This window comes from Staurois parvus, unplaced genomic scaffold, assembly GCF_062004578.1.
Source record: "Staurois parvus isolate SC_StPar_1 unplaced genomic scaffold, SC_StPar_1.0 ptg000070l, whole genome shotgun sequence".
NCBI lineage: Eukaryota > Metazoa > Chordata > Amphibia > Anura > Ranidae > Staurois > Staurois parvus.
The window spans coordinates 6,313,432-6,340,215 of NW_028317866.1; the positions used below are offsets into that span (position 1 = coordinate 6,313,432).

Here is a 26,784-nt window from a genome sequence, read left to right on the forward strand (position 1 = left end):
TGTGCAGAGAACAATGATACAAATTTAAATAATAAACATGGGCCTATAAGTAGTGGCAATGGTAAACCATTGATTACGACAAGAGGGGAGGGCTGTATAGTGAATTTAAATAGGTTTTTTTTGTTTTGTTTTATCTGACCCTCACAGACCTCCTGAAACCCATCCATGGACCCTAAAGGAGTTCATGGACTCAAAGGTTAGGAACCCCTACTCTAGTGGCTATAATGTGATGTTTTCCTATATGAATGAATTACATTCATCCTGGACAGAAAATAGCCTTGTTAATTTTGATTTTGCCCCCATTCATACAGAATGAATGTACATGCAGTTTCACAGAATGAATAGCTCTGCAAATCATTTATAAATACACGCCTTCATTTATATTTGCTTCATGATTTGTTGTAAAAAGGTATTTTTCCCTATTAAGTAATTGTGATCACTGTACTGTAAATTATTACCCCGTAAAAATCGGGCATTCAAAATGTATATAGTTGATATCTTTGCCAGCTTTCGCTCATGATTTCCTTAAGAAAATCGCCAGCTGATTTGTATTAAATGTGATAAAGCTGAGTAATATACAGACCATACATCAGCTGTAAGATGAAATGAATCCTCATGCAGAATATTAACATTATGTGATTGTACTGTATGCTGCTGAAATGTTTCTTGGTTCACATAGCAAAGCTGTTTTTTATTAAGTAACTGGTCTCAGGAATATCGGAAGTGAAAAACACCCTTGGAGCTCAAAGAGGAACTAAAGAGGTTCATACTCTCCTTTCCAACGGTCCCTTGCCGGTGGTGGAATTTTTTTCTGTGTGCCAGTCTTCGGCTGTCTTCATTGGCTGGCATGGGAGGACATCACTCCTGTTCATGCGCAGGAGGTTATCATTCCGGCACACAGACCGGCCTGATGCTGTAAGCTGAGCTGTACATACACAGCTCAGTTTACAGAGTCAGAGAAGACAACGACCAGTAAGATAGGGGCAGTGCATGTCCCTTCTGCAATAAAAATCTGCCTGCTCGCGTTTTTGCTCACTTCTGGAACTTCAGTTATGCTTTACTACTGTTCTGTGATTTTTATTTTTTTTTTATTTTTTTCATTATTATTTCAGTTGGAAATTAAAATGTGCATTATTACTCGTATTCCAGAAACAAAGTTATTGCTCTTATTTATCTATTTAAAAAAAAAAATGTTCAAGATTGTTGCCTGTTAAAATAAATTTTATATATATATATATATATATATATATATATATATATATATATATATATATATATATATAAAAAATAAAATTCTGTTAGCCATTGGGAAAGTGTCAGTCCCACGTGTGGCTGCTGTGCGTTCAGGAAAATGCTTACTTTTATTTAGCCTGTGCAGTATTGTAAGCTCCAGACATCCTGCCCTGAGACTTGTGTTTTGTAGCTATAGTACAGTTCTGATAGTGGCTCACTCACACTCCACCTCAGCTATTCAGAAAACACCTTGTATTCTTTTAACTGCATACAAGGCATTTTGTGAATGAAGAAGGTGCGGATGAACATTACATTCTCCCCTTGTTGGTAAAAAGAATTAAGACTTTTTCTGAACAGCTGAAGAGAGTGATTGACCCGCTATCAGGACTATACTACAGCCGCAACTGTAAGATCTCATTCACACTGACACTATCAAACCTACATTTATAGGCATTTGGAGGACATTTCTAAACACACATAAATGCATGTGTCTTCCATCACATATCCAGAAAGGCTTTTTTTTTTTTTTTTTTTTATACTCCTTTAATTTTAGTGGATGGAGCCATCTGAAAAAGTCAGTTTTTGCACTTGAGCCATTTATGTATCCTGAACTGATTGTTTATAGCAATTTTACGATGGCTTCACTTGTATGTTGTGTTTTTATTTTCTTGTTTTGTTGTATTTTAGTTCATGTTATTGTATGTATTAATTTGTTGTTTGTGGCAATTTATGTTATGTTTGTTTTGTTCTTAGTTGAGTAGAAGGTCCCTTTCACATGGGTCAGCAGACAGATCTGCTGCTCAGAGCAGAACTGGTGGATGTCACATTTGTGTCCGCTCAGATTATGCAGAGCAGATACAGACAGAGCCCACTCTGCTCTTTGGGCGGCCTTGAGTAAATGGACTCAGCTGTCCACTTACACCAACTGCTGTCCAATCTGATCTGCCTAGACAGAGGCGAGATCCCCTCCTGTGTGCATAGGGGTAGATGGAGAGTCCAATCAAGTCCACCTGAAAAAACTGACAGGCAGACCTGGTCAGAATGGCTGTGTGAATGGGGCCTAAATGTATCTTCATGATTTCGTCTCAGGATTAACACAATTTTTTTTTTTTCAAATAGCACTTCAGTATTTTGATAGACAAACATGCCTAGCGCATTGCATACAATGTAAGTTATTTTTACTTTTTTCTAATTTTAAAATTTTTTTTTTTTTTTTAGGCTTGCATCTGAGAAACTTTTAGCAGTGTTTTCTGATTATACCCATGACAAAGTAAGCAAAATTATGAAAACTGAAGCTTTTATTTGAAAGTTGATGGATATACTGTACATCTGTAACTCCGTTAAAGAGAATGTATGGATTTTAATTAGACATTTATTATAAATAAAAAGGTCGAGTATCTGGCTGCTTGTCCCTATATGAATGTATATACCCAAAGAACCCCCAGTGGGACTTTAATGCAACAATAGGATCATACATATATTGAAAGAGACGTTTTGTTAAGAGATTTTTAACAATTTTATTCCATACACATTTCCATTGTAATATTAAATACATAATTTCTAAAAAGAATGTTGCTCTGACAGTGTTCTTACAAGAGAACTCCTAACACAAGAATATGAAACCACACAGAAAAAAGAAAATACCCCGATGCGTTTTGATCATTCCACATGCTCCCATTCACCCGCCACTCCAGACCTAGGACACAGGCTGGCTGTGCATCACTCTGATGATTTGGGATTTTGTGGATTTTTTTTTTTTTTTTGTGCATCCTTGCAGACTTTTCTTGCATGTCACTTTGGTCTTTGTTCCATGGGATTTGACATACTTGGAGAAATTAATATTTCAAATTTACTACTCTATTTCCTTGAGTTGTTACATCCATTACAGAGTGAAATTCTATCTCTTCCATACATTGGCCTGCCTCAGACGTGTCCCATTGGGGGGATGTTTTGTTTGGTGCCCCTCTGTTAGTCCTTGTTGTCTGGTGACTTACATCTGACCACCCTTGCCCTCTTGGATGATGCACCCCGCCGGAAAATGGTGGCCAGCCTCCCATCTTGGAAGTCATCCCCTTCTTTTGCTCTGACATATGTTTTTAAAGCCTTTTGTCTCTCATGCTCCCTGAGGAAGATCTAGAATGTGGAATGATCGAAACACGTCGGGGTATTTTCTTTTTTTTTTGTGTGTGTGGTTTCATATTCTTGTATTAAGAGTTCTCTTCTAAGAACACTGTCAGAGCAATATTCTTTTTAGAAACTATGTATTTAATATTACAATGGAAATGTGTATGTAATAAAGTTGATAAAAATCTCTTAATAAAATGTCTCTTTCAATATATGTATTATCCTATTGCTGCATTAAAGTCCCACTGGGGGTTCTTTGGGTTTATAATTAGACATTTATTCTGCTCAGGGCTAAAAAAATATATATATTTAGTTAAAATTTATATTTTTTTCTTGGTCAGGTAAATAAGAACTAGTGCGCATGAATATTTTGTATTTTCATATCACTGGGGGAAGCTCTATGCTCCTTTTCATCCTTTTCAATGCTTTCCAGATTTGTGTGTTTTGTGTGTGTGTTCTTAGTTTTGGATAGTGCAGAGGGTTGGAACATCTGGCAGGTTTTTATTACAGTGTCCTCACTGGGGAAAGTCATTCGTGTGTATATATTTTTGCTCTTAAAGGGAACGAACCAACCCACAGTTCATTGTGGTAAAGAAGAGTGTAAGTTTGTAGTTCGGCTAGAGATGAGTTCGGAGGATGCCTGAGCTCATCTCTACAGAACGCTGCTGTCAGCATAGCAGAGGCACTCATACTTGCTGTTAGTCTGTGGACTGATACTTGGATAGAGGTGCTTCTTAGTGTATGCTCAATAGAAGGCTGCCGAAGGCAGGTAAGTGTTTTTTTGGGGGTTTTGTTGTGTGTTTTTTTTTTTTTTTTTTTTTTTTTTTGCAGAAGAGTTAGCACACACCACTTCTGCCAAAAAGAGCTGCCTGCTCACAGTTTTTTTTTTTTTTTTTTTTTTTTTTTTTTTAATTTAAAGGCTTATTAAAAGGTGACCATTCCTTTCCACTCTGCAGTGATATACTTTTCTGTAAAATACAATGCAATATGGCAACCTGGGGCTTTCTGTACAGAGATGGTGTACAGAACGCCTCCTAGAAACGTCATTTCCTGTTTGCGTGATTGGCTCACTGATTTTCTCAGAAGCTTGCACTGTTACAAGTCAGATTTTAAGGTATCCTCTGCAACTAAAGTTTTATTTTTGGTGAAATACTCCCAAAGGGAAATCACGTCTAAAGGGATGCATATCCTGCCATTTTCCTCATTAGAACCCTGTAACTGATAATTATAAAGCCACTTCCATTAGTATCTGCTTTGTACATGGACAAACAAACTGCTATTTCTTCAAAATAACAAAGGTAGGAATTTGTCTGCTACAGTTTAAAATCCCTGCAATGTACGTAGATCACCCAGAGTGGAAGGTTTTTTTTTCCTACAAAAGTGGAGTTACTGTTTAAAGTTTAGTTCCACTTTAAAGTTTAAGCAGGTTATATATTTACTGTGTAGAATGTTAATGTATATTTTATCTTTATCCAAGATCTCTAGAGATGAATCTGTGAAGGCGATCAGACTTGAAACTGAAGAGGTTTTAAGAGGTATAATTAGATCCGCAAATGTTCTTCAATTAACATTTACAATTGCGGCATTCACTGACATATACACACCACTAACTGTTCGTGTTTTGTGGTTTTGTTGAAGTTTAAACAGGTTCACGGGTGATATGCTGGAATTTGATTAATGGAACCTGCGCTAAAAAAACATGGAGCTTCTCTTGTCAATGCTACACCAGTTGTTGGTGGGGCTGGGATGGGGTTGTGGTAAATACATGTCTCAGCTATGGGGATTTACCACCCCCCAAACCACAAATGTAAATGAGCCCTTACTGTCCTGAGCCCTCTAAAACTGCTTTCCCACTGATGCGGTGCAGTTTACACGCACCTCTGGTGCAGCGCAGTGCACATGCGGCCTTCCTGCAGTGTTTGCACTTTGCCATAGACTTCTATTACATCTTGTGGGTGTGGTGCACTTTCTGAAAGCACACGAAACCCACAGAATATAATAGAAGTATATGGCTCAGCAGCTAATTTGCAGGAAACCTGAAGGTACACAGCCCTGCACCCCTGGATCAGTGTGAAAGCAGCCTAGTAGTTAACCCATTTTATAGGCCCTAATATGTCCATTGCAAAAGCACAGTGTATGTGTTTTCATACACTGACCTCTTCCTCTTCCAGCTTTGCTGGCATCGCTGTCCAGGCTGCTAGAAAGATCCCAGGCGAAGTGTACTTTGTGTCAGTCTGTGTGGGACAGCAGTCAGCGCTACAGAGAAAGCATCGGCTTATGTGGCTTCTGCTCTCTCCATGGCCGCCTGTTTCCTCCACTGCCAGAGCCGCCTCAATGCACTCTGTTGCTCTGGGATCCAGATCACAATCAAAAGGTTGCTGACCCCGGGCATGCACTTCCCTGGTTTGAGGTTGAGGCCCACATCATAGGGCTCCAAGGGCCACAGGTTGAGCACCCATGGTGCATGCATAAACCTTTTTTTTTTCTCCCCAGCTTTTCAGGGAATGTGTATTGGCTTTGAGTACCATCTCTTTATTTTAGCCAGAACTAAAAAGAAAAGAAAAAAAACCCAAAAAATTGAAGTTCATAAATTGGTTAAAATTACCTACCAGTGCTGTAATAAACCAGTCTGCTTTACATAGCTCAATAGCTCAAGCTGAAATGTTCACACAGACGTGATTGAGTCAGACTCCATTTTCTCCCACAGTCCAGCTTCTGAGATTTCATTGAGAAAAGAGAAGGCTAGCTGTGTTTTCTCTATAGAAACTTGGAGCTGTCTGGTAATCCATTTTCCTGCATTTAATGTTGGTAAACACCGATAAAAAGCAATAATAAAATGCATATAAAATCTGACATTATGTCCTCATGCAAGTAGATGCCAAAAATCTTGCCTTTAAATCCCAACAGCATTTTTAAAATAGTTTTTTATGGATCTGAGCGCAGCTCTGCTTGTCCTTGCACTTGGAGGCATTAAGCTTCGTTTACTAGAGCTGTGTTCAGAGATGTAAAAGGGAATGAAAGTCCCACATTCAGGAAAAGGCTTTTTTTTTTTATTTTAATGTACATAAATTCATTCTGGTGGCTATAATTAAATGAACATTCTAGGCACTAAAATTAATTTAAATATGTGCAGTTCTAAACACTGTACATACATGCATACTTTTATGTGTGTTTTTTGCACTGGATATTGTTTCTGGCAGCAAGATCAGCATTTCTGAGTATTCAATCAGGCCTAGTTTACACTGGGTGATTACATGCGTGCCCTGTGGTACACGGATGCACAGGTATTGCATGAATTCCATGACGGCAGTCCCATTGTCTGTTGAGATACTGCGGCTGCATTGACACAGCCCCTGTGTCCCAATATCACACCCATGTGTGTGCATGTGGGTCCCCAAACTCAACGCCTGTGCATCCCTATGCTGGTAAAACACGGCCCTGCACTGAGCATGCATGCATGTAATGTAATGAGAACAAGGCCTTATGCCATTGTGCATGGGCCCAAAAACTTATATACAGTGCTTAAAATTATATATTGTGACTCAAAACCAGTGTAGTTTTCCTTTAATTTGAATCTCAATTACTGCACGGTTTACTGCTTAACAAGCAGCCAGTGTTTGTTTTATAGAAAAATTCCCGGAAGCGGATCCATTTGAAATAATGGAGTCTTTCAGCACCGTGTCCAAAGAAGTTTTCAGAAACAAAGTTTTGACTGAATGCAGAAGGTATTGTGCCTGACTTCTATAAGCTCTTCATTCAGACAGATGACAAATATTGCCTTGTAATATTTTCTCTCTCTTTTCAATGAAAGGTGTGATGGCCGAGATCTTACATCACTCCGAAATATCAGTTGTGAAGTGGATCTTTTTAAACCTCTCCATGGCTCTGCATTATTCCAGCGTGGCCAAACACAGGTACCAGTATAACTTCTTTGTTTGCCAGGGTTGTTGTGCTGTTTCTTTTCTTGGAAGGACACATTATCTGTATAGTACAGTGTGTACAGCCCATGGGCTGCATTTACCAAAGCGTCCAGAACTTTCCAAAATTTTTATGCAAAGGTTGCCAATATTAAACCCAAGGAAATTCAGTATATTTCCTGAAAATTTGCATTTGATAAACCGCGGCGCAAATATCATGTGACAAAAAATTGCAACAGCCATCATTTTATTCTCCAGAACGTTTACTTTCAGAAAATATATAATGTTTGTGGGTCTAGGCAATTTTTCGATTACATGTAAAATCTGCATTTTTTTTTTTTTTTTTTTTAACAGGAATGTCAGAATAGTAGATAGATGTGGTTAAACGACTATTCCTCCATAACAAATAACATAGCAATGCATCGTGAGATTAAATATCTGCTTTGATCAATTTTAGCAAAGCAATATGAACCTCTGACATAATATATGAAAAAAGTGGGAGAATCTTAAAGATTAAGTTTTAGGTATGCAATTATTTGCATAACATTGCTTGGTGAGTACAGAAGATCGCTCACTTGGTATGGGTGCCATTCAGAGAACACTTTGCTTTCTTTTAAAGTGATACTAAAGTCTTGTTTTTTTTTTTTTTGTTGTGTTTTTTTTAAATAACAAATATGTAATACTTACATGCTCTGTGTAGTGGTTTTGCACAGAGCAGCCCAGATCCTCCTCTTCCCCACCAGTACCCCTGGCTCTTGCCTGCTGTTGGGAGGGAGCTTACTATAGGGGCTCCCGAGAAGGTACACTCCCGAGCCGCTGTTCTTCATGTCCATTCACACACAGCGTTCAGAATCTGCTCCACCCCCTCCCTCTCCTGCTTTACAGCAGCCGGAGCCATTGGCTGTCTCAGCCAATCAGGAGTGAGAGCCCTGGAGAACTGAGGCTCTCATGGACATTGATGGATCAAGAGGGGGCTCAGGTAAGTGTTATGGGGGCTGGGGCTGCTGCACAAAGGTTTTTTACCTTTGTGCATAAAATGCATGAAACTTTAGAACCACTTTAATGAATGCAAAGCATTCTCTGGATGAGGTGGAAATTATGATGTCATCATCCCACCTCTCCACCTTGTCAAATCAGAACACTTGGCATTCATAGAAAAAATGAGAAGCGTCCTCTGAACAGAGCTCATGCCAAGCAAGCAACCCCCACTGAAAAAGTACAGCAGGAATGACTTGTAAAATGACGCTGCACAAAACTGCATGCAGCTGCTGTACCATACATTTTGGTAGATGGAAATGCATGCATTTGCTAGATGTGTTTGGGGTGCCCCAAAGAGCAGTTTTTGTTTTTTTTTGTGTGTTTTCTGCACCACAAGGGGTGTGAACAGGCTCTTAATCTATTGACAACGCATGAACTGTAAAGCATACATAGAAAAAAGTAGACTGTGGCTGTACTGTATATTCCTACATTGATGATTGTGATAATTATTTTACTCCTCCTTGATGATCCTTTTTCTTAGGTTTTGTGTACAGTTACATTTGATTCCATAGAATCCAGCCTGAAAGTTGATCACATAACAACAGCGTTAAGGTATGTTTAAGTTGACATCTCTTTGGGTCTGCTGATATTTTATACAGTATTGGCGGGGTGTTACTGAACTGTAGGAAAATTTGTGCTTGATCAGCGGGCTGCAGCCAATCGCCTGCAGCACCGATTTGTGTATTCTGACAGTGGAGGAGTCCCCGCTCTCAGAATAAAATAGCACAGTGGGGAGAGCTCCTCCATCCACCTTGTTTGCATGGTTATGGGAATCCTTCCTTCTTTTTTTTTTTTTTTTTTTTCTGATCACCCTGCTGGCTGAATGGGGGGGAACAACCTATGGCCATCCTTAGTTGCTTATTTACACACAGGCAGTCAACAAGCATGCAGGCACTTGTTTCATATGAGAAGGCTCGTGCTTTACACACTGGATGGATTTTTTAATGGACACACCTTATAAATTGGTGGAATAAAATTATAAACTTGGAATTTGTTAAAAAATAAATAACTGACCGAAAACCATTATTTTTTTCTTTTATGTGTTTCCTTCTTTCACTTCAACGTGTGGGCATATACTGAAGCTGCAATATTTGTTTGTCCTAGAGGAGTGGTCATTCACGGTTTTCTAATGCCATCCTCTTTTCAATCCTCCTGCCCTCACTTTGAGGCCTATTCTGACCACTGTGCTGCAACAAAGGTGAACATGCAGTATATTTTTTTTGTTTTCAGTGCAGCATGTTACAATGCAGTACACCGCCTCACAACCCTCTACAGTGGAAAAAGATTAATGAAATGTTATGTTTCTATGTTTTTGGAAACAAAAAATAAAGCATGCTGTTTGTGACATCCTCTCATTCCCTTCACATCACACATCGGCAGCTGGTCGTGTCAATGAGTCCATAATCAAGTTGGGAAATCAATATCAAGTTGCCAAGGGTATCTCTAAAGACAAAGTGTGGAGGGAAATATATAATTGCAGGTGTCTAAATAACAGAGAAAAGTAACATGGTCTAAGATTATGTATGAACCCTTACTACACTCTAGCAAAATAAATAATTTGCTATAGTCCTCTTAGAGACAGTTTATGGGTGCATAAATCTAATTTTTCTGTGCCCCCTCCCTCATGGTAACTTCACCCCCTAGTGCCTAGCAAGTACATACTTGTATTCCCCTGCATTTTTAAAAAAAATACCAAACATACAATCATATTTACCTGCTCAGTGTAGTGGTTTTGCACAGAGCAGCCCCGATCCTCCTCTTCTAGGGTCCCCCCGCCAGCGCTCCTGGCCCCTCCATCCTGCTGTGGTGTCACCCAAGCAGGCATACTCCCGAGCTGCTACTCTGTGTCCATTTACACACATAACCACGGCTTTTATTCCTTATGGATAGAATAAAGCGGGATTAAAACACCTGTCAGGCTTTTACTTCTATCTGTGCCTCATTCATAAGATTCACCCTCTCTTTGTCCTGTTAACAAATAAGACTGAGATTGAAAGTGAAAGAAATCCCAAATTTTAGGTTGAGTTGTGAAGGGAAATCTCTGCAATGGGACTTAAATGGCAAAAAAAACCTGACAGGAGTTATAACCCTCCCTTACTCTGTCCAAAATGAAAGAATACATTTTTTTTTTTTTGCCTTTTGCTTTCTTAAAAATAAAGACTGTGAATATGTGTGTGCTCTCCCTACAAGGTTAGATAATGTGCCCTAGATTTTGTGTTTTCAAAATTAAACATCTACCACCGGTTAATCCACCTTTTGTATCCCATATATTTATTATTATACCTTTTGGCTGGAGAATGGCTGTTAATATTAAAATACTGTTATCAGCACAAAGCCTGAGAATAACTGATGACAAATTTCAATGAGAACGACTCATACACTTGACATTTAAACTGAGGGCTTCTGTTGTTTTTAGCATGATAAATGTGAGATTGTTCTGTAATTGCTGGAAATGGGGCGAGTGGGTGTTCACAAGCTGTACAAAATGCATCTATTTCATGTTATATTTTAAAAGGAAACACACTTCGGTCTAATAATTGTCATGAATCATACATGTCTTGGAAACATTTGTAGTGAACTGAATTGATGCAAATAGTTTTCATGTAATATATTCCATTATATTTTCCCCAGTGGTTTGAAAGACAAGAACTTTATGCTTCATTATGAGGTAAGCTTGCAAGATGGCCTGACTTGTAGTGAACCACGTCCAAACCACAGTATTGTCACCATATTAATCTTCTATTCCATGCACATCCACAGCAATGTGTTAGTTCAGTGGGGTTAAGTGCAATGGTGATATTTTTAGCTACTGGTCTTATTTCTGCCTCTTTATTATTGAAGGCTAAATAATTAATGCTGGTGATAGTTGGGCAATACTTTGACTGCCGAACAATTTTATTTTTTAATAAAATTTCCATTGCATCAGCCTGCCAAAGTGTGCATGTTGATGCAGCAGAGGAGATAGAGCAGACATACCATCAGTTATCTCATAGGTGACATTAGTGATTGGTTATAAAAAATAGGCCAGCTAGGCTGATCAACTGCCCCCACCGCACTGCCACCACTAATGGGCCTTGGTTATGAGCTGTTGCCCAGAAAGGTAATGAAATTTGCCTGATCTAGCCAAAATGGCCATTCACTTTTGGGTACATACCAGCTGGTTCACTAAGGCAGTGCAAAGAGCAAGAGTGATAACCAAAGTAATGTATCTTTATGTTAACTTCTCAAAACTCTCCATTTAAAGTGATTTGTCAACCCTTACATATACCCATTGAAGTGACTAGCCTCAGGTGATAAACAGAGATGAAATAAATCCTCACATGGGTTGTGCCTGTTTCTTGGCAGGCTTCTCTCCTCTACAGCCTGCTAAAGCACACATTTTACACATTTCTTAGCTCAAGGAGGCAGGGATTTGATGTTACACACTGCAAAGCATAGAGCAGGAAGCTGAGTGTAATCTGACACCTGAGTGGAGGAAATGGACACACTCCCCATCTACACAGTGTCATAAGGAAACATGCACAGCTGAGGATGTCACTCACCTTTGTGGGTGTTTTTTTTTTTTTTTGTTTTTTTTTCATCCGGATTTTGTGACATTGGCAAAACAGAGCAAAAATCTGAAGTGACTAATGATAGATAGCAATCACACTTAGTGCTTTGGATTGAGGCTAATACACATTCTAGAAGAATATGCTTAGTTCTTTTTTAATTTCAACGGTTTACTATGACTTTAACTGATATGACGGTTCTAAACTTGGTTATTGTACATCGCATATTGAATGAATGCAGACTTAAAAGTTGTATGAGTTTTAATCCATCAGTTAGATTTAATCTTTCATGATATGAATTGTGGAATTTGACCAGCTATTGTTAAATAACACGCTTTTGCCTATTCAGTGCACTTTTATTTAATAAATAAGCCCAATAATCCTTAACATTCTTGTTCAGTGGTTTGTTTTCTTGTGATTCAAAAAATGTAATTCCTGTCAGTTTGAAAAACTGTGTTTTTATCTGTATATCTGTTTGATAACATAAATATGTTTGTATTTCAGTTTCCTCCTTACGCAACAAATGAGATTGGCAAGGTGGGGATGAATAGGAGAGAGCTGGGCCATGGTAAGATTTATATATGGATTTCTCTATACTGAGAGTTACTTTCAGAATCTCACTGCCATTAGATAAAAAATGTACGAAAATGTCAAAAACATACAGACACACACAAAGGTTACCATACAAAAATGCTTACAATATGCACTTCACAAGAGGAGTGTCCCAGAGCTCTGCAAATGTGACATAGAAGTTATCACAGTTAGTGGAAGTTATACGTGTGACCACAACTCCACATTCTACACTGTATTGTCCCTGATCATCCTGATAGTCGCTGGTATTGGCTCTCCAGCTTTTGCAACTTGGAATTTGCATGTCAGTTTAGAGTTAGTACTGTTAGGCCATGGTGTCTTCATTTATTTGTCATTTAATTCACTTTTCTTCACCACCAATGTAATTTAACCATGTAAACCCAAAAAAAAACAATTTCATGCATTGCAGCTTACTAATTCTCAGATTATAAGGCTGCATTCATTTTCTTTTTTGTCAGTCTTTATTACATTATTTTCACCTGGTAATCCTGCAAATAACACTCTTCCTGTCCCTGGGTGGCTATGCTTGCTCCTCCATTGTATTTGTAGGGGGAGCCATGGTTGTCACCTAGTCTGAACTCTCTTCATCTCTATTACAGTGGGGAGGTGGGATTGGTTGGTTGGCTAATTAGGATGACAGATTACATTGTGCTTTCAGTTCAGCCCACAGTCAAATATAAGGGTACTGGAATTTTTTTTTTTTTTGTTTTTGCAAGAGCCATGTTTTTTTTTCTGCACATGCTGAAAATATTTTTGGCATGAAAAAGGAAAAGCAATGCCGCCACCACATCGAAGTGTTAGTAAACTGCAATGTATTACTGTTTTGTTCTTCATTTTAGATATATTTTGGTTTCGTTATCCTTTAGGAGTGAGCAATTACATCCTCAGCAGCAGAGGTTTTTAAAATGCATGTATACCTCACAAATTTACTGTCTGCTTTCAGATAAATATGATCGGGACTCACATGGCAAGTGTTGATATTGAGATCAAGTAACATTCATTTGCTGATCTTCAGTAGCTATTAAGAACCATGAAGCAACTTCACCAGTGGCTGGGCACATGTGCTCATTAGCTTCGGTGGAGGGTAGGGGAGACATCCAAGGTCTAATAGACCCTGGATGTCTCAGTAAAGTGAATCTGCAACGGCAAACTGCTGGACAGCCACCTATGTGACGCATTTAATCCCCCCCTCCAAACAATTTAGAGCATCCCCTTTCCACCCCATGTACCTGCACATACATATATGAACCAAAATGCACGCACACGCCGAGGGCGCCTACATAACAATGTTGATTACGCTACACATATTACATGTCACCATGCATGCCAGAATGGGAGCAAGAATTCTAGGGCCATCATTTGTGGTTAAAGTTGTTCTGAAGTTAAAAAATATTTTACCTTAATGCATTCACTGCATTAAGGTAAAAAACCTTCCACTACCTGTTCCAACGCCCCCCCCACCCATCCCAAGTACTTGAATGAACAATTTCTTGATCCAGCGGTGTGTCTGTCCGCTTTCAGTCAAAATCAGTGAGGGAGGAGCGGGGGCAAGGCCAGGCCACGCTGTGTGTGTGTTTATGGATGCACACAGTACAGGTCAGGAGCATGTCTTCACATGTGCCCCCATTGCGCTCGGGAGAGGAGGTGCAGACAGTGCCGGCAGGGGGGGTGCCAGAAGATGAGGGAAGGGCAATATCCTTGAACAGAGCAGGTAAGTATAGGCCTCTTTTTGTATTTTAGGTAAAATGTGGGTCTTTAGTATCACTTTAACATGTGTCACTTGTATAACTTGAACTGATGATCTATAAAGGCTTTTAAAGTATCTCCTGTGGAAAATGATCTGTACCGAAGTTTGTCTCCAATTCATGGGTGCTCGCCATTTTAACGATTGACATGTTTGGTATCTGTTTACTTAGCACAACCTCATGTTTTATAATATACCAAAATTTGGGAAGTATATAGCGGCTCTGTACACTAAAATTAACTTCAATGTATTTTTTTTTTTACTGAAAATTTGTGTTTGATCAGCCGTTGCACTAATAGGGTATGACATAAATTGTAACTACCACCATTAGTCTGTTTTCAGAACATAAATAATGTTTGGAAGTTTTACCTAATCTTCAGGCCTAAAATATGCCTGATAAAAGAAAAGGCATCAAAAGGGTTAAAGTAACCTGTCAGCACAAGGTCACTTATGTCAAAAAGCATACATGCTAAAAGAAGACTAAATACACCTACCTTTCCACCAATTGACCCATGTCTTGAGAAGGTGCTGTTTTGCTGCTCCCATGGATTTATCATACAGTTCAGCATTTTTATGTTGCTCAGCAAAAATAACATTATTTGATATTGTTTTGTACATAGGTGCTCTTGCGGAAAAAGCGCTAAAACCGGTCCTTCCAAAGGATTTTCCCTTCACAATAAGAGTGACTTCTGAAGTGTTAGAGTCAAATGGTAAGTGACATAAAAAGGAGAAAGAAACATTGATTCTGGGCACAGGAGGGTGGTCACAGTGGGAATCTGTTTTCCTTCAGTATATACAGATCGCAGAGGGATCTGTAGTATGCCAGCAGATGCTTTTTTTTTTTTCTTTTTTCTTTTTTTAAGAAGGGTGAAAAAATTGAGCAGTGGTGGTGTGAGGGGAGGTAGGTGGTTTTCATCACAGGCATATGACCAAAACGTGATAATGGTGACATTCTTATACAGTGTTAAAGCTGATTTCCAGCTTTTTGCAAAGTTTAAATAGATTGTTTGGACCAAAGTGGTGCAAATTAACTATTGACTTTGCTAACAGATGCAGAGGCCATGTTGTGCATTGTATAAACTCTATGTAGCCTCAGTTGCATAATTGCTGTGTTCTGGGAAAGGGACTAGAACTTCCCATCCAACTCCTGGAACAAAATTGAGTTGGGCTGAGCGCTGCTCAGCCATCCACAGTGAGCTTTGTATTTTATGAATGAATGCAAAGCGTCCTCTGATTGGCTGAGGCAGACGAATGACATTACAATCTCCAACAGTGTGCAGTAAAAATCAGAGTAAGCGATTTAAGTGCAGGGAAGGAATAGGAAATTGGTTGCACACAAAAGGTAAATATGAAGGTTTTCCTTTGCTCTAAATTAAAGTGTTTACTATGGGCAGATTTTTTTTCTTTTTTTAAAAAATAACTAACTTGTTATACTGACCTGCCCTGTGCAATGTTATTGCACAGAGTGGCCCTGATCCTTCTCTTCACAGGTCCCCTGCCTGTAATCCTGGCTCCACCTCTTCTTTGTGTGTCTCCATAGCAAGCCATTTGCTAGGGAACACACTCTGTGTGCTTGCTCTCAACCAGTGTGTCTACGGAGCCACACTCCATAGACACACAACGGGACTTGGCCCCCCTCCACTTCCTCTTCAGTGCATTTGATTGGCAGCAACGATAACCAATGGCTCCTGCTGCTGTTAGAATCCCGGTGTCTAGAGGAGGCGAGGAGAGTAGAGATGTAGCCCTGCACCGCACTGATCTCTTCTCCCTTCTCTTCCTCTTTACACAGGAAAGGGGAGCACAGGGAAATGAAAAACGTTATTTGCCTTAATGCAAACAATGCATTAAGGTAAAAAAAATGCTTTTTAGGTTTAGTATCACTTTAATCTTTATGGACAAATTCTTACTTTATTAAATGCTTCTATTTATGTATTTTTACATTCACTATGGCCACAAAGACTTGTTTTAATATATTTTATTCACATCAGGCTCCTCCTCTATGGCTTCTGCATGTGGTGGCTCTTTGGCCTTAATGGATGCAGGTAATTACATGTTGACATTTCTTTCACATCTCTGTCCCAGAGTTTTTAATTCTTTAATGGTTTTAAAGGAGAAGTATGGGGTAGTACAAATAGATGGCATTAACTACCCTTACCACAAAAAGCTTTTCTTTCTTTCCTATGTTGCTCCATTTTTGCTGTATCCCCATTCCAAGCCCTGGTTAAGGTTGAGTAACGGTCCTCTTCAGCTTTGAAAGTTTGGAGTGTGTGGTTGCATCTGGAGTGAGCTGCCTTTCTCATCCTCTCCTCCTTCAGCTATCAGCTGTGACTGCGCTTTCCTCACACAGACACAAGCTGGAACGTGTCTGCTTGTCATGTGCCTCTGCTTCCATGACTTCACACTGTCAGAAAGAAATAGAGGCACATAACAGTATGCTGAAGGATTTGCAACTCCAGGAGACTGTACTGTACAAGAAAAGATTGAAAAAATGTTCTTCAGCTTCTTCTCTGCTTTACTCTGCAGAAAGAGAACTGAAAAAGTTTGGCTGTGAGAGCTCAGCCTGGATGGGAGGGGGAAGGAGGAGAGAGAAAGTAGCTGCATGTCTGTAAGGAACTCGACTCAGAATGACCTTGATGGGAGGGCGGAGAGAAGCTGCCTGTGTGTGAAGTAACTCAACAGCCTTGATTTGGAGGGGTGAGAAGAGCTCTGCTGACATCCTGGGAGCATGCAGACTTGTCAGGAGCTGATGTCAGTCAAAGGGGGGGGGGGGGGGGATACCGACGTCAATGTTGGCATGACTCTGCATAAGAGACCTCAGCCCCTCCCACAGGTATTTTCTTTGATTTCAGAAGAGAAGGTGTACATTTCAGAGGGCAGAAAATTGTTTTTCATAGTAGCAGCTCACCAGGATTCAGATTTTGGAAAAAAAAAAAAACTGTAACCCATACTTCTCTTTTAACATCTGATCAAAAATGTACTTCTATCAAGCTATTTGGTTCCAGAAGGTTCATACAGCTACTGCTTCATAGGGGAGATGGGCTTCATCCAACACCTACTACATGGTTTGTAAATGTAATGTTGCTGTGGCTGAAAGATGAGGGCATGCTGGTTGGTCACATACATTTCCTTTCTGCCCTTTTGTGGGCTTTCACTAAGTAATACTGCAAGTGGTTCCTTTTAAATTGACTTTTATTTAGGAATCACATTGAAACTACATCTCTGAAGTACATTTATAACAGTATAAGCATAAATTAAAAATGTTATATCCTCCCCTTCCTAGGTGGATCTCATAGCGTATACAAGGTCATAAACCGCCTTAAAATAGACAATACAGAGCTCCAGGCACTCTCCATAGCAGCTTCCCTTATTTCTTGAAGAGATAAAATATCCACTTACAGCACAGCATGTAAAAATCCGATTCTCATTGTGTAACACTGTTCATGGTGATGTCACAGTCCTGTCCAACTGGTGCGTTGCATCCAATAGATACTTTCTCAGGGATATTGTACTATTTTGTACTATACTAGTTTTTTGAGTTGGTGATAACCAAAAAACATAAAAGCTCCTCCCATCCCTGTTGATACAGGGTGTCCCAAAAATCTGGACGCATAGGCAAAATGCATATTTTCAATACATTTTAATACATTTTTCAACATTTTATTTCATTGGAATATTTATCAATTACATCTTCAATGTGATTTCCACCTTTTTTGGTGCAAGGCTCCATGCGCTTTGCAAGATTCACATGAACTCAATGCAGTAACTTCATATTTCAGTCAAGTTGAGCACATTCCTGATGCTCTCCTTCAGGTGATTCATATCTGTGATTTTCATTAAGTACACCTTCTTTATGATACCTCTAAAAAAGAAGTCAAGGGAATTAAGAGCTGGTGAGCTTATATAGTGATATATTATACACACACATATACAGGGAATGTAAAATGTCTGGTTTCTGTGATGTAAAAAAATTAGACAAAGATAAATAATTTCAGAACTTTTTCGACCTTTAATGTGACCTATAACTTGTACAACTCGATTGAAAAACAAACTGTAGCTGTGTTCAGAATATAGCAATCGCATTCAAAATCATGTTAAATAGGAGTCAGTACACACCTGCCATCATTTAAAGTGCCTCTGATTAAGCCCAAATAAAGTTCAGCTGTGTTAGTAGGTCTTTCCTGACATTTTCTTAGTCACATCCTACAGCAAAAGCCATGGTCCGCAGAGAGCTTCCAAAGCATTAGAGGGATCTCATTGTTAAAAGGTATCAGTCAGGAGAAGGGTACAAAAGCATTTCTAAGGCATTAGATATACCATGGAACACAGTGAAGACAGTCATCATCAAGTGGAGAAAATATGACACAACTGTGACATTACCAAGAACTGGATGTCCCTACAAAATTGATGAAAAGATGAGAAGGAAACTGGTCTGGGAGGCTGCCAAGAAGCCTACAGCAACATTAAAGGAGCTGCAGAAATATCTGGCAAGTACTGGCTGTTTGGTACATGTGACAACAATCTCCCATATTCTTCAGATGTCTAGGCTATGGGGTAGAGTGGCAAGACGGAAGCCTTTTCGTACAAAGAAAAACATCCAAGCCCGGCTAAATGTTGCAAAAACACATCTGAAGTTTCCCAAAAGCATGTGGGAAAATGTGTTATGGTCTGATGAAACCAAGGTTGAACTTTCTGGCCATAATTCCAAAAGATATGTTTTTCGCAAAAACACTGCACATCTACAAAAGAACACCATACCCACAGTGAAGCATGGTGGTGGCAGCCTCAGGCTTTGTGGCTGGCTTTTCTTCAGCTGGAACTGGAGCCTTCGTCAAGGTAGAGGGAATTATGAACAGTTTCAAATACCATTCCATAATGGCACAAAACCTTCAGGCTTCTGCTAGAAAGATGAACATGAAGAGGAACTTCATCTTTCAGCATAACTGTCAAGGATCACCCTGTCACGGGTCCCCCACATGCCATGCCCACAGCGACTAGCTAACCGAGACGCGCACGTGCGGCCGTGACAGGGAGGTAAAGAGGGGGAATAAAGGGGACTTACACTTGAATATCTAAAACCGTATGTAAGACCAGCCGTGATACCCTTTCACAGCCCGCACTACCTCTGGCCACCACCAGATGGAGACTCCACTCCAATCCAGCTGGTCGACCACACACTGGCAGATACGAATCTTACATACAACCTGGTGCACTGATTAGAAGTGGGGACCAGCTTAGTAATTACACACCTTTCCAGAGTCCCTCCAGCTATCCTAGCTTGAACCCCGGTGTTAATCACCCTTCCACTCCCCCGCACCAGACACACCACAAAGGTAGCCTGCCACCACCCAACAGTTTATCCGCAGAACGGTCTGTTGAGACACCACACACACACAGATCTCCGTCTGGCAGATCTGTTACCTTTGCAATCTGAGTGCAACCTGCCCACTCGCAGTGCAGTAGCATACAGATTGGCAATGAGCTTAACTGAGCGTTTAAAATACAATACAATCTAACCCAATCTAATCTCTCCGATCTAGTCTCTCCGAAGATATGAGCACGTGTTTAAATACACAGAAGTTCACTAAGTAATTTTAAGATTTAATTTCCCAAAGTGGGCAATGCATAAAATATGTACAAAATATAAAAAGTTACAGAAAATACAAAAGATATATCAGAAGACACACAAATGACTTATTACTATAAAATAAAAAGGGAATAAAAAGACAGAATAAAACTTTACCCTGCGACTGGAGCAAGCCAGAAACTTAGCAATGCATTGGTCAATCGAACCAGCTCTGTACGAATCACAAATGTCCGTGAACTCAATTTATTGGGATTTGAACATGGGCGGGACATTAGTCTTCGGCCAATCGATCCTGGGGAGATGGTCCTGACCCGCCCACAAGAGGTACTGTGCGTGGACCTGCCCAAGTTCAATTGGGCCAAGACTGGCCTGAATACCAAGTCGGGGATTGGATTTCCGACACCAGCGCATCAGCCCGATCGCGACGGTACCAAACACTGTTCGACTGTCGCGATCCAGCGCCATCTAACCATTCCCTACATTTTCCTGGCTTCCTCCCCAAGCCACAAATATGATTCTTATATGCAAATGAAGCGCACAGCCTGCCCTGCACAAAGGAAGCATGTTCATATCTCTCCAACTAATATTTTAGCTTTTATAAGAGATTAAACATACTCCTTTGATGAATGCATAAACCTAGCTGTCCTGTCTGCTGTAACAAGTTCCCAAGCAGGTTTTCCCAGCAGGTGATAATCTTATTCACACAAAGGTGTCACCTCCAGGAGGCGGGGCTTTAGACTAATTAATGCTAATTGATGCTAAATGATGATTAAGGAATTGTGTATAAATACACATCTGTATCCCAGATCAATTCATGACATCTGTCTGTACCTTCTATTCATTCCCTAGTGCCCAGGGGCTCAATATACATCCTTAATGAGATGGACTTGAATGAGTGTCTGTTCCTGAACACACCTTTGCAATGAAAGGGCCTGACCTAATCTAAGCTACTCAACCTGTTATGGTTTATGATTCCATATTTCCACTGATCAAATCTTTATTCACTCAAATCTTACATGCACGTTACAATAAATCTTACATGTCCGTTACACAACAATGACCCAAAACATCCATCCAAATCAACAAAGAAATGGCATCACCAGAAGATTAAAGTTTTGGAATGGCCCAGCTAGAGCCCAGACCTGAATCCGATCGAAAATTTGTGGGATGATCTGAGGAGGGCTGTGCACAGGAGATGCCCTCGCAATCTGACAGATTAGGAGAGTGTTTGTGAGGGAGAGTGGCCAAGTGAAGATGTGCCATGCTGATAGGCTCATACCCAAAAAGACTGAGTGCTGGAATAAAATCAAAAGATGCTTCAATAAAGTGTTAGTTTAAGGGTGTGCACACTTGTACAACCATATAATTTTAGTTTTACTTCCCTCCACCTAAAAGATTTCAGTTTGTTCTTCAACTGAGTTGTACAGTTTATAGGCTACATTAAAGGTGGAAAAAGCTCTGAAATTATTTCTTTGTCTCATTTTTTTATATCACGAAAACTTGACATTTTAACAGGTGTGTAGACTTTTTATGTCCTGTGTGTGTGTATGTATGTATGTATATATATATAATGTGTGTGTGTGTATGGTTGTGGTATAAAATTTCAGCTGTGATGGAATGCTGAAAGCATCCTGCCTTGTTTCTCACATAATTTTCAGTGCATATGCTTGGAGCACTTTGGCTGGACAGTGGAACTGACTTATAGAAAGTGCTTGTTCTGCGTGTTCTTTAAGGAACAGCACCTTTTCTCATCAAGGCTGTTACTGGTGGTAAAATTACCTATATTTCTTAGTGGAAGAAGCCTAAAAAACCGTCTGCTGGGAGGTTACCAGCCAGTCTGACTGTCAAAAAAATATCCCTTTCGTTTTTCCACTTTCTCGATCTCAGGTTTGTGGAAACTTTGGCATTTTACATTCCAGATGCTTGGGTGTAAGAGGTATTGTCCTAGGGCCCTGGTGGTTTGTTCCCTGCCCCTTCCTCATCTTTTCCCTTCCCTTGTGTCATCACAAACTGGCAGATCTCCATCAGGATCACTCTGGTCTTTTGGGACCAAGGCGTCATAAATCCAGTTCCCTCTCCAGAACAGTCCCAGAGCTTTTTTTACTCCAACTTTGTTCACTGTCCCAATCCCAAAGTTGTCATTCACCTTACCTTGGACCTTAAAACCTTGAATATCTACATTCAGGGCCACAGATTCCAGATGGCATTAACCAAATCTGCCATTGCCTCCTTCACCATGGAGACTTTGTGGCGTCTGTGGATATCAGAGATCCTTACATACATATACTTCTCTTTCCAACACATCAGCATTTTTTAAGCTTTGCTTTAATGTCACTACAATACTAGTTTGTGGCCCTGCCAGTCATTCTTTTTTTCAGCACACTGGATGTTCACCAAGGTGTTGGCTTTGTTGCACCCTCATAGCATCCCAACTGAGAGAAACTTAGTCAATGAGGGTTCTTTTGAACAATGTATATCTGACTGTCCTAGATGATTCATTGGTGCAGATGGATACTGAACCTTAAGAAATCATCACTAGAACTGACCCATTACTTGGGGAATTTGGATCTGGTCCTGGACACCTCGAGCCAGAGTGTTTCTTCCCCAGGGGAAACTTCAGAGTCTCTGATTTCCAGTTAGAACTCTGCAGCCCAAAAGCAATGCCAGCTATCTGCTTTTCCATGGGATTTTTTGGGGCTGATGGTAGATTTCAAGGCAGTTCCTTTTGCTTAATTTCACTTCAGACCTCTGCAATGCAATGCTTTGTCACAGTGGGACAAAGGCATCCTGCCTCTGTACTGGCTGATTCAGTTCATGACAGGGACAAGGCTATTCCTGTCTTGGAGGCTCCGAAATCCAGCTCTGAAGTTGGAGGAAGTCCTTTTTGCCTGTCTTATTGAGGAATCTCATTATAGGTTAAAGAGGAATCCTGGGCATCTTGTCCATGCAGGGGGCTTGGTCATGTCTCACAATAAGCATCCTGGAGCTTCAGGTGATTTGGCTGTCCCTTTAGCATTGGATCATCCTATCCAGGTTAAGTCAGACCATATCCCAGCGGTGGCTTAGATCAGTCATCAGCAAGGGATTCATAAGTCTCTCTATTTGGTCTCTGGTATTCCTGGACCTTTGACAGCAAACTGCATAGGTGAGTACCTAGGTACAGGGATCCACTTTCGGAGGCCAGTGATCTTTGCCTTTCCTTATCTAAATGCTCTTCCTCTCCTGCTCAACAGGATTGATATGGAGGGTGTTATAGTAATCCTTATTACTCTGAACTGGCCCTGGTGGCTGTAATAGGTTCTGCGAGGTAGATATTTCTACCTCATCTAATGCCAGCTTCTGACATAACCCTTGTCTGGCTCCTCAAGCTGTGGACAGTCCCCCAGTTCTGTTTACAGTAAGCCTGTTGATTGAGCTAAATCCCACCCCGCAGTTGAACTGCTTTTTGTCATTGTAAAGGTTTAAGACTTCCTTTGTCCCTCTGCGAACGAGAGAGGAAAAAAAGGACGATTCTTGCTTGTAGTATTGGGGGGTTTTAGCCTTGGCTGGTGTACAGTCTTTTCTTTGCCAGAGTCCAGTCCTTTTGTAAGTGGCAGTTTAATCAGAAGGTTTAAAACTTGTGTGGCTAAATGGACTCTGGAAATGGGAGAAGCATGCAGTAATCACTGATGAGCTCCTTGCCATCTCCTATTACAACAGATGGTGCAGCTGCCCCCTTGAGACTATTTGTAGAGCTCAATAACTCAAACTACAAAAAATGACACCCCCACATCCTGCCTGCTATGTTCGAACCCCCCCCCGCTGTTGCTGTTTTGCCTATTAATTCTCGTTCCTCCACTGCCCCAGTATTCCCTGCTGATTTGGTCTTCACCCTGCACCATCCCGCTAAAAATTCCACCACCCCCAGAACTCCAACCCCGCTGCCTTCCCTACAGTGCTGACAACTTCTCCTCTCCTACCTGTTAGCTTCAGCTGCTGCAGGGGAGCCTCAGAGGACCCAATGAGCTCAGTCCCTTTCTCTGTCTCAGAAGAGACAAAAAAAATCCATAAATCTCGCCAAAGCCCCCCAATAGGGCTGTAAAAAAAAAAGCAAATGAATAAAAATAATATAAATACGTTTGTAAAATAACTAAATGAACAAAAACAACAATGGCTTGTTCACACAGATCATTCTACAGTGTATGCCTGTGCAAGACTGTGTTTACCTGCTTGGGGATGCAAAGGTGTTCCATGCGTCCCCGTGCAGGCAGTCCCATTTATATCAGTTGGCACAGACACAGCTGCTGCTTCCAATTTGACATCCATGTAATTTATACAGTACGTTTAAAACTGTTGACTAATCCTTTTCTGTTTTTAGGTGTTCCAATTTCTGCTCCCGTTGCTGGTGTTGCAGTTGGATTAGTTACAAAATATGGTACAGACAATGGAGAAATTGAAGATTATAAATTAATTACAGATATATTGGTAAGTGGTTTTTCTTGCACCGAAATGTCTGACATTTTAAATCTGTGTAAAGTCATACTTTCAGTTCATGAACTCTTATACCTTTACCCCACAAAAAAAGGGAATCTGAGAAGAAACTACTAGTATGAATCTATACGCTCTCTAAATGTTTACTCAACACTTTCTGCTTTTTACTCCCACTGCTTTTTGTCTCAATATGCTGACATTTTCACTAGATTCTTCTTATTCTAGAAGTATTTAACTTTAGTGTCATACAAATTGAATCTCCTTTTTATAGCATGTTTTCTTACCAATCACACAAATGATAGATCTATCTATCTATCTTACAATCTTACACACACAAGGCATAAAAAAGAATACCCCCCCCCCCCAACCTTTTAAAATAATCACATTTTTTTGCTTTGGATCACCCACTTGTGTAAGTATTTTGTTGCATTGCCTTTTGCTTTAATTACAAACTTTAGTCTGTTGGGATATATCTCTACTAACTGGGGATGAGCCTTTTTCCAACTCAGTGTTTCTATTTTTGATTTTTTTTTTTTTCTGAGATGTTGGATGTTATATCTTTCACTTGGATGTTGTAAGTTGTTGTATATAGAGCTGGATAAAACAAAAACTGTGTCTGTCTTCATTTCAGGCTGCAAAGCAACAAAATGTGATTATTTTAAAGGGGGGTGATTCTTTTCTATACCCACTGTATATATCCCAGTGTGTGTACTTTTCTGTACTTGCAAATGTATATACACACTTTATTGGCAAAAGTCTTGGGACACCCTTCCAAATCATTTGATTCAGGTGTCCCGATCACCTCAATGGCCACAGGTGTATAAAATCAAGCACCTAGGCATGCCGACTGCTTCTACAAACATTTGTGCAAGAATGGGTCACTCTCAGGAGCTCAGTGAATTCAAGCGTGGTACCATTATAGGTTGCCACCTGTGCAGTAAGTCCATCCGTGAAATTTCCGTACTACTAGATATTCTACGGTCAACTGTAAGTGGAAGTAACTGGGAACAGCAATTCAGCCATGAAGTGGTAGGCCATGTAAAATGACAGAGCGGGGTCAGCACATGCTGAAGCGCACAGTGCGCAGAAGTCGCCAACTGTCTGCAGAGTCAATAGCTAAAGACCTCCAAACTGGCATTGGACTCTAGAGCAGTGGAGACGTGTTCTGTGGAGTGAGGAATCACGCTTCTGTCTGGCAATTCGATGGACGTGTCTGGGTTTGGTGGGGGGGATTATGGTGTGGGGTTGTCTTTCAGGGGTTGGGCTTGGCCCCTTAGTTCCAGTGAAGGGAACTCTTAAGGTGTCAGCATACCAAGACATTTGGGACAATTTCATGCTCCCAACTTTGTGGGTACAGTTTGGGGACGGCCTTCCTGTTCCAACATGACTGCGCACCAGTGCACAAAGCAAGATCCATAACAACGTGGATGAGTGAGTTTGGGATGGAGGAACTTGACTGGCCTGCACAGAGTCCTGACCTCAACCTGATAGAACACCTTTGGGATGAATTAGAGCAGAGACTGTGAGCCAGGCCTTCTTGTCCGACATCAGTGCCTGACCTCACAAATGCGCTTCTGGAAGAATGGTCAAACATTCCCATAGACACCCCTAAACCTTGTGGTGGCTCTGGCTTTAACCTGGTGGTAACGTTTCCTCTAACACTGGCAGGTCACTGATTGCTAAAATTAAAAGTAATTATTTTTTTTTTTTTTAGGGCATTGAAGACTACATTGGCGATATGGATTTTAAAATGGCTGGCACCAGCAAGGGAATAACAGCTTTGCAGGTTTGTATATAACTGGTTCTATACCACTGCTTGGATATTTTGTTAATATTTAGTAAACAAATAAATTGCTCTTTCTTTAGGCAGACATTAAAATCCCTGGGTTACCTTTAAAAATTGTGATGGAAGCTATCCAGCAGGCAAGTGGTAAGTGCTTGTATGCTCTTTGAATTATTCAAGGAATTCAACTTTATTGTTCCAATTTCTTTAGGCAGTTAGCATTTTTAGGAGGAGAGGTTGGCAGTTGTTGCCTCCATGTTTCTCCCACAACTGGATTGCTTTAACCCCTGGTGCTGCAGCTTTTCATACAGAAAGTTAACACTTTTTTGTGCCACAATATCATCATCAATTGCTACTAATATTCACATTAGATCCTAAATGACTTTGTCCCACTGGTTCATGAATGCATCACATTTCGGTGGTTATTCTTGCAAACAAGAAAATCCATATTGCTTAAATTAAATAATTCCAATTCATTAAGTTTTTCATCTGAATACAGGTACTCCTCGCTTAACGACCGAGTTCCGTTTCAACGACTTGGTCGTTAAGCGAATTGGTCGTTAAGTGAGGAACTGCATGTACTGTATACAGTAGTACAATATATGCATAGTATTTGACAATACAGTATTCTGAATAAGTAAAATAACAAGAAAGATCAAACTGAAAACTTCCACTTGTTTTAATTTGCATAGGTTGTGTAATTTACACACAGTACTGGAATGTATTACAGTACAGTAGTACAATACAGTATA

General features: G+C 40.2%; 1 protein-coding gene across 1 annotated transcript in view; it reads left to right on the top strand.

Annotated features, from left to right (window-relative positions):
* PNPT1 (polyribonucleotide nucleotidyltransferase 1) overlaps positions 1-26,784 on the top strand; it is a 68,451-nt gene that overhangs the window by 28,552 nt on the left and 13,115 nt on the right. Inside the window, exons 10-21 of the mRNA XM_089669229.1 lie at positions 2,452-2,503; positions 4,835-4,892; positions 6,986-7,082; positions 7,169-7,271; positions 8,794-8,864; positions 10,944-10,980; positions 12,365-12,428; positions 14,816-14,905; positions 16,184-16,237; positions 24,137-24,243; positions 25,964-26,035; positions 26,116-26,179. Of these exons, the coding sequence (XP_089525355.1) occupies positions 2,452-2,503; positions 4,835-4,892; positions 6,986-7,082; positions 7,169-7,271; positions 8,794-8,864; positions 10,944-10,980; positions 12,365-12,428; positions 14,816-14,905; positions 16,184-16,237; positions 24,137-24,243; positions 25,964-26,035; positions 26,116-26,179 (869 nt within the window). The remainder of the gene's footprint in view (positions 1-2,451; positions 2,504-4,834; positions 4,893-6,985; positions 7,083-7,168; positions 7,272-8,793; positions 8,865-10,943; positions 10,981-12,364; positions 12,429-14,815; positions 14,906-16,183; positions 16,238-24,136; positions 24,244-25,963; positions 26,036-26,115; positions 26,180-26,784) is intronic.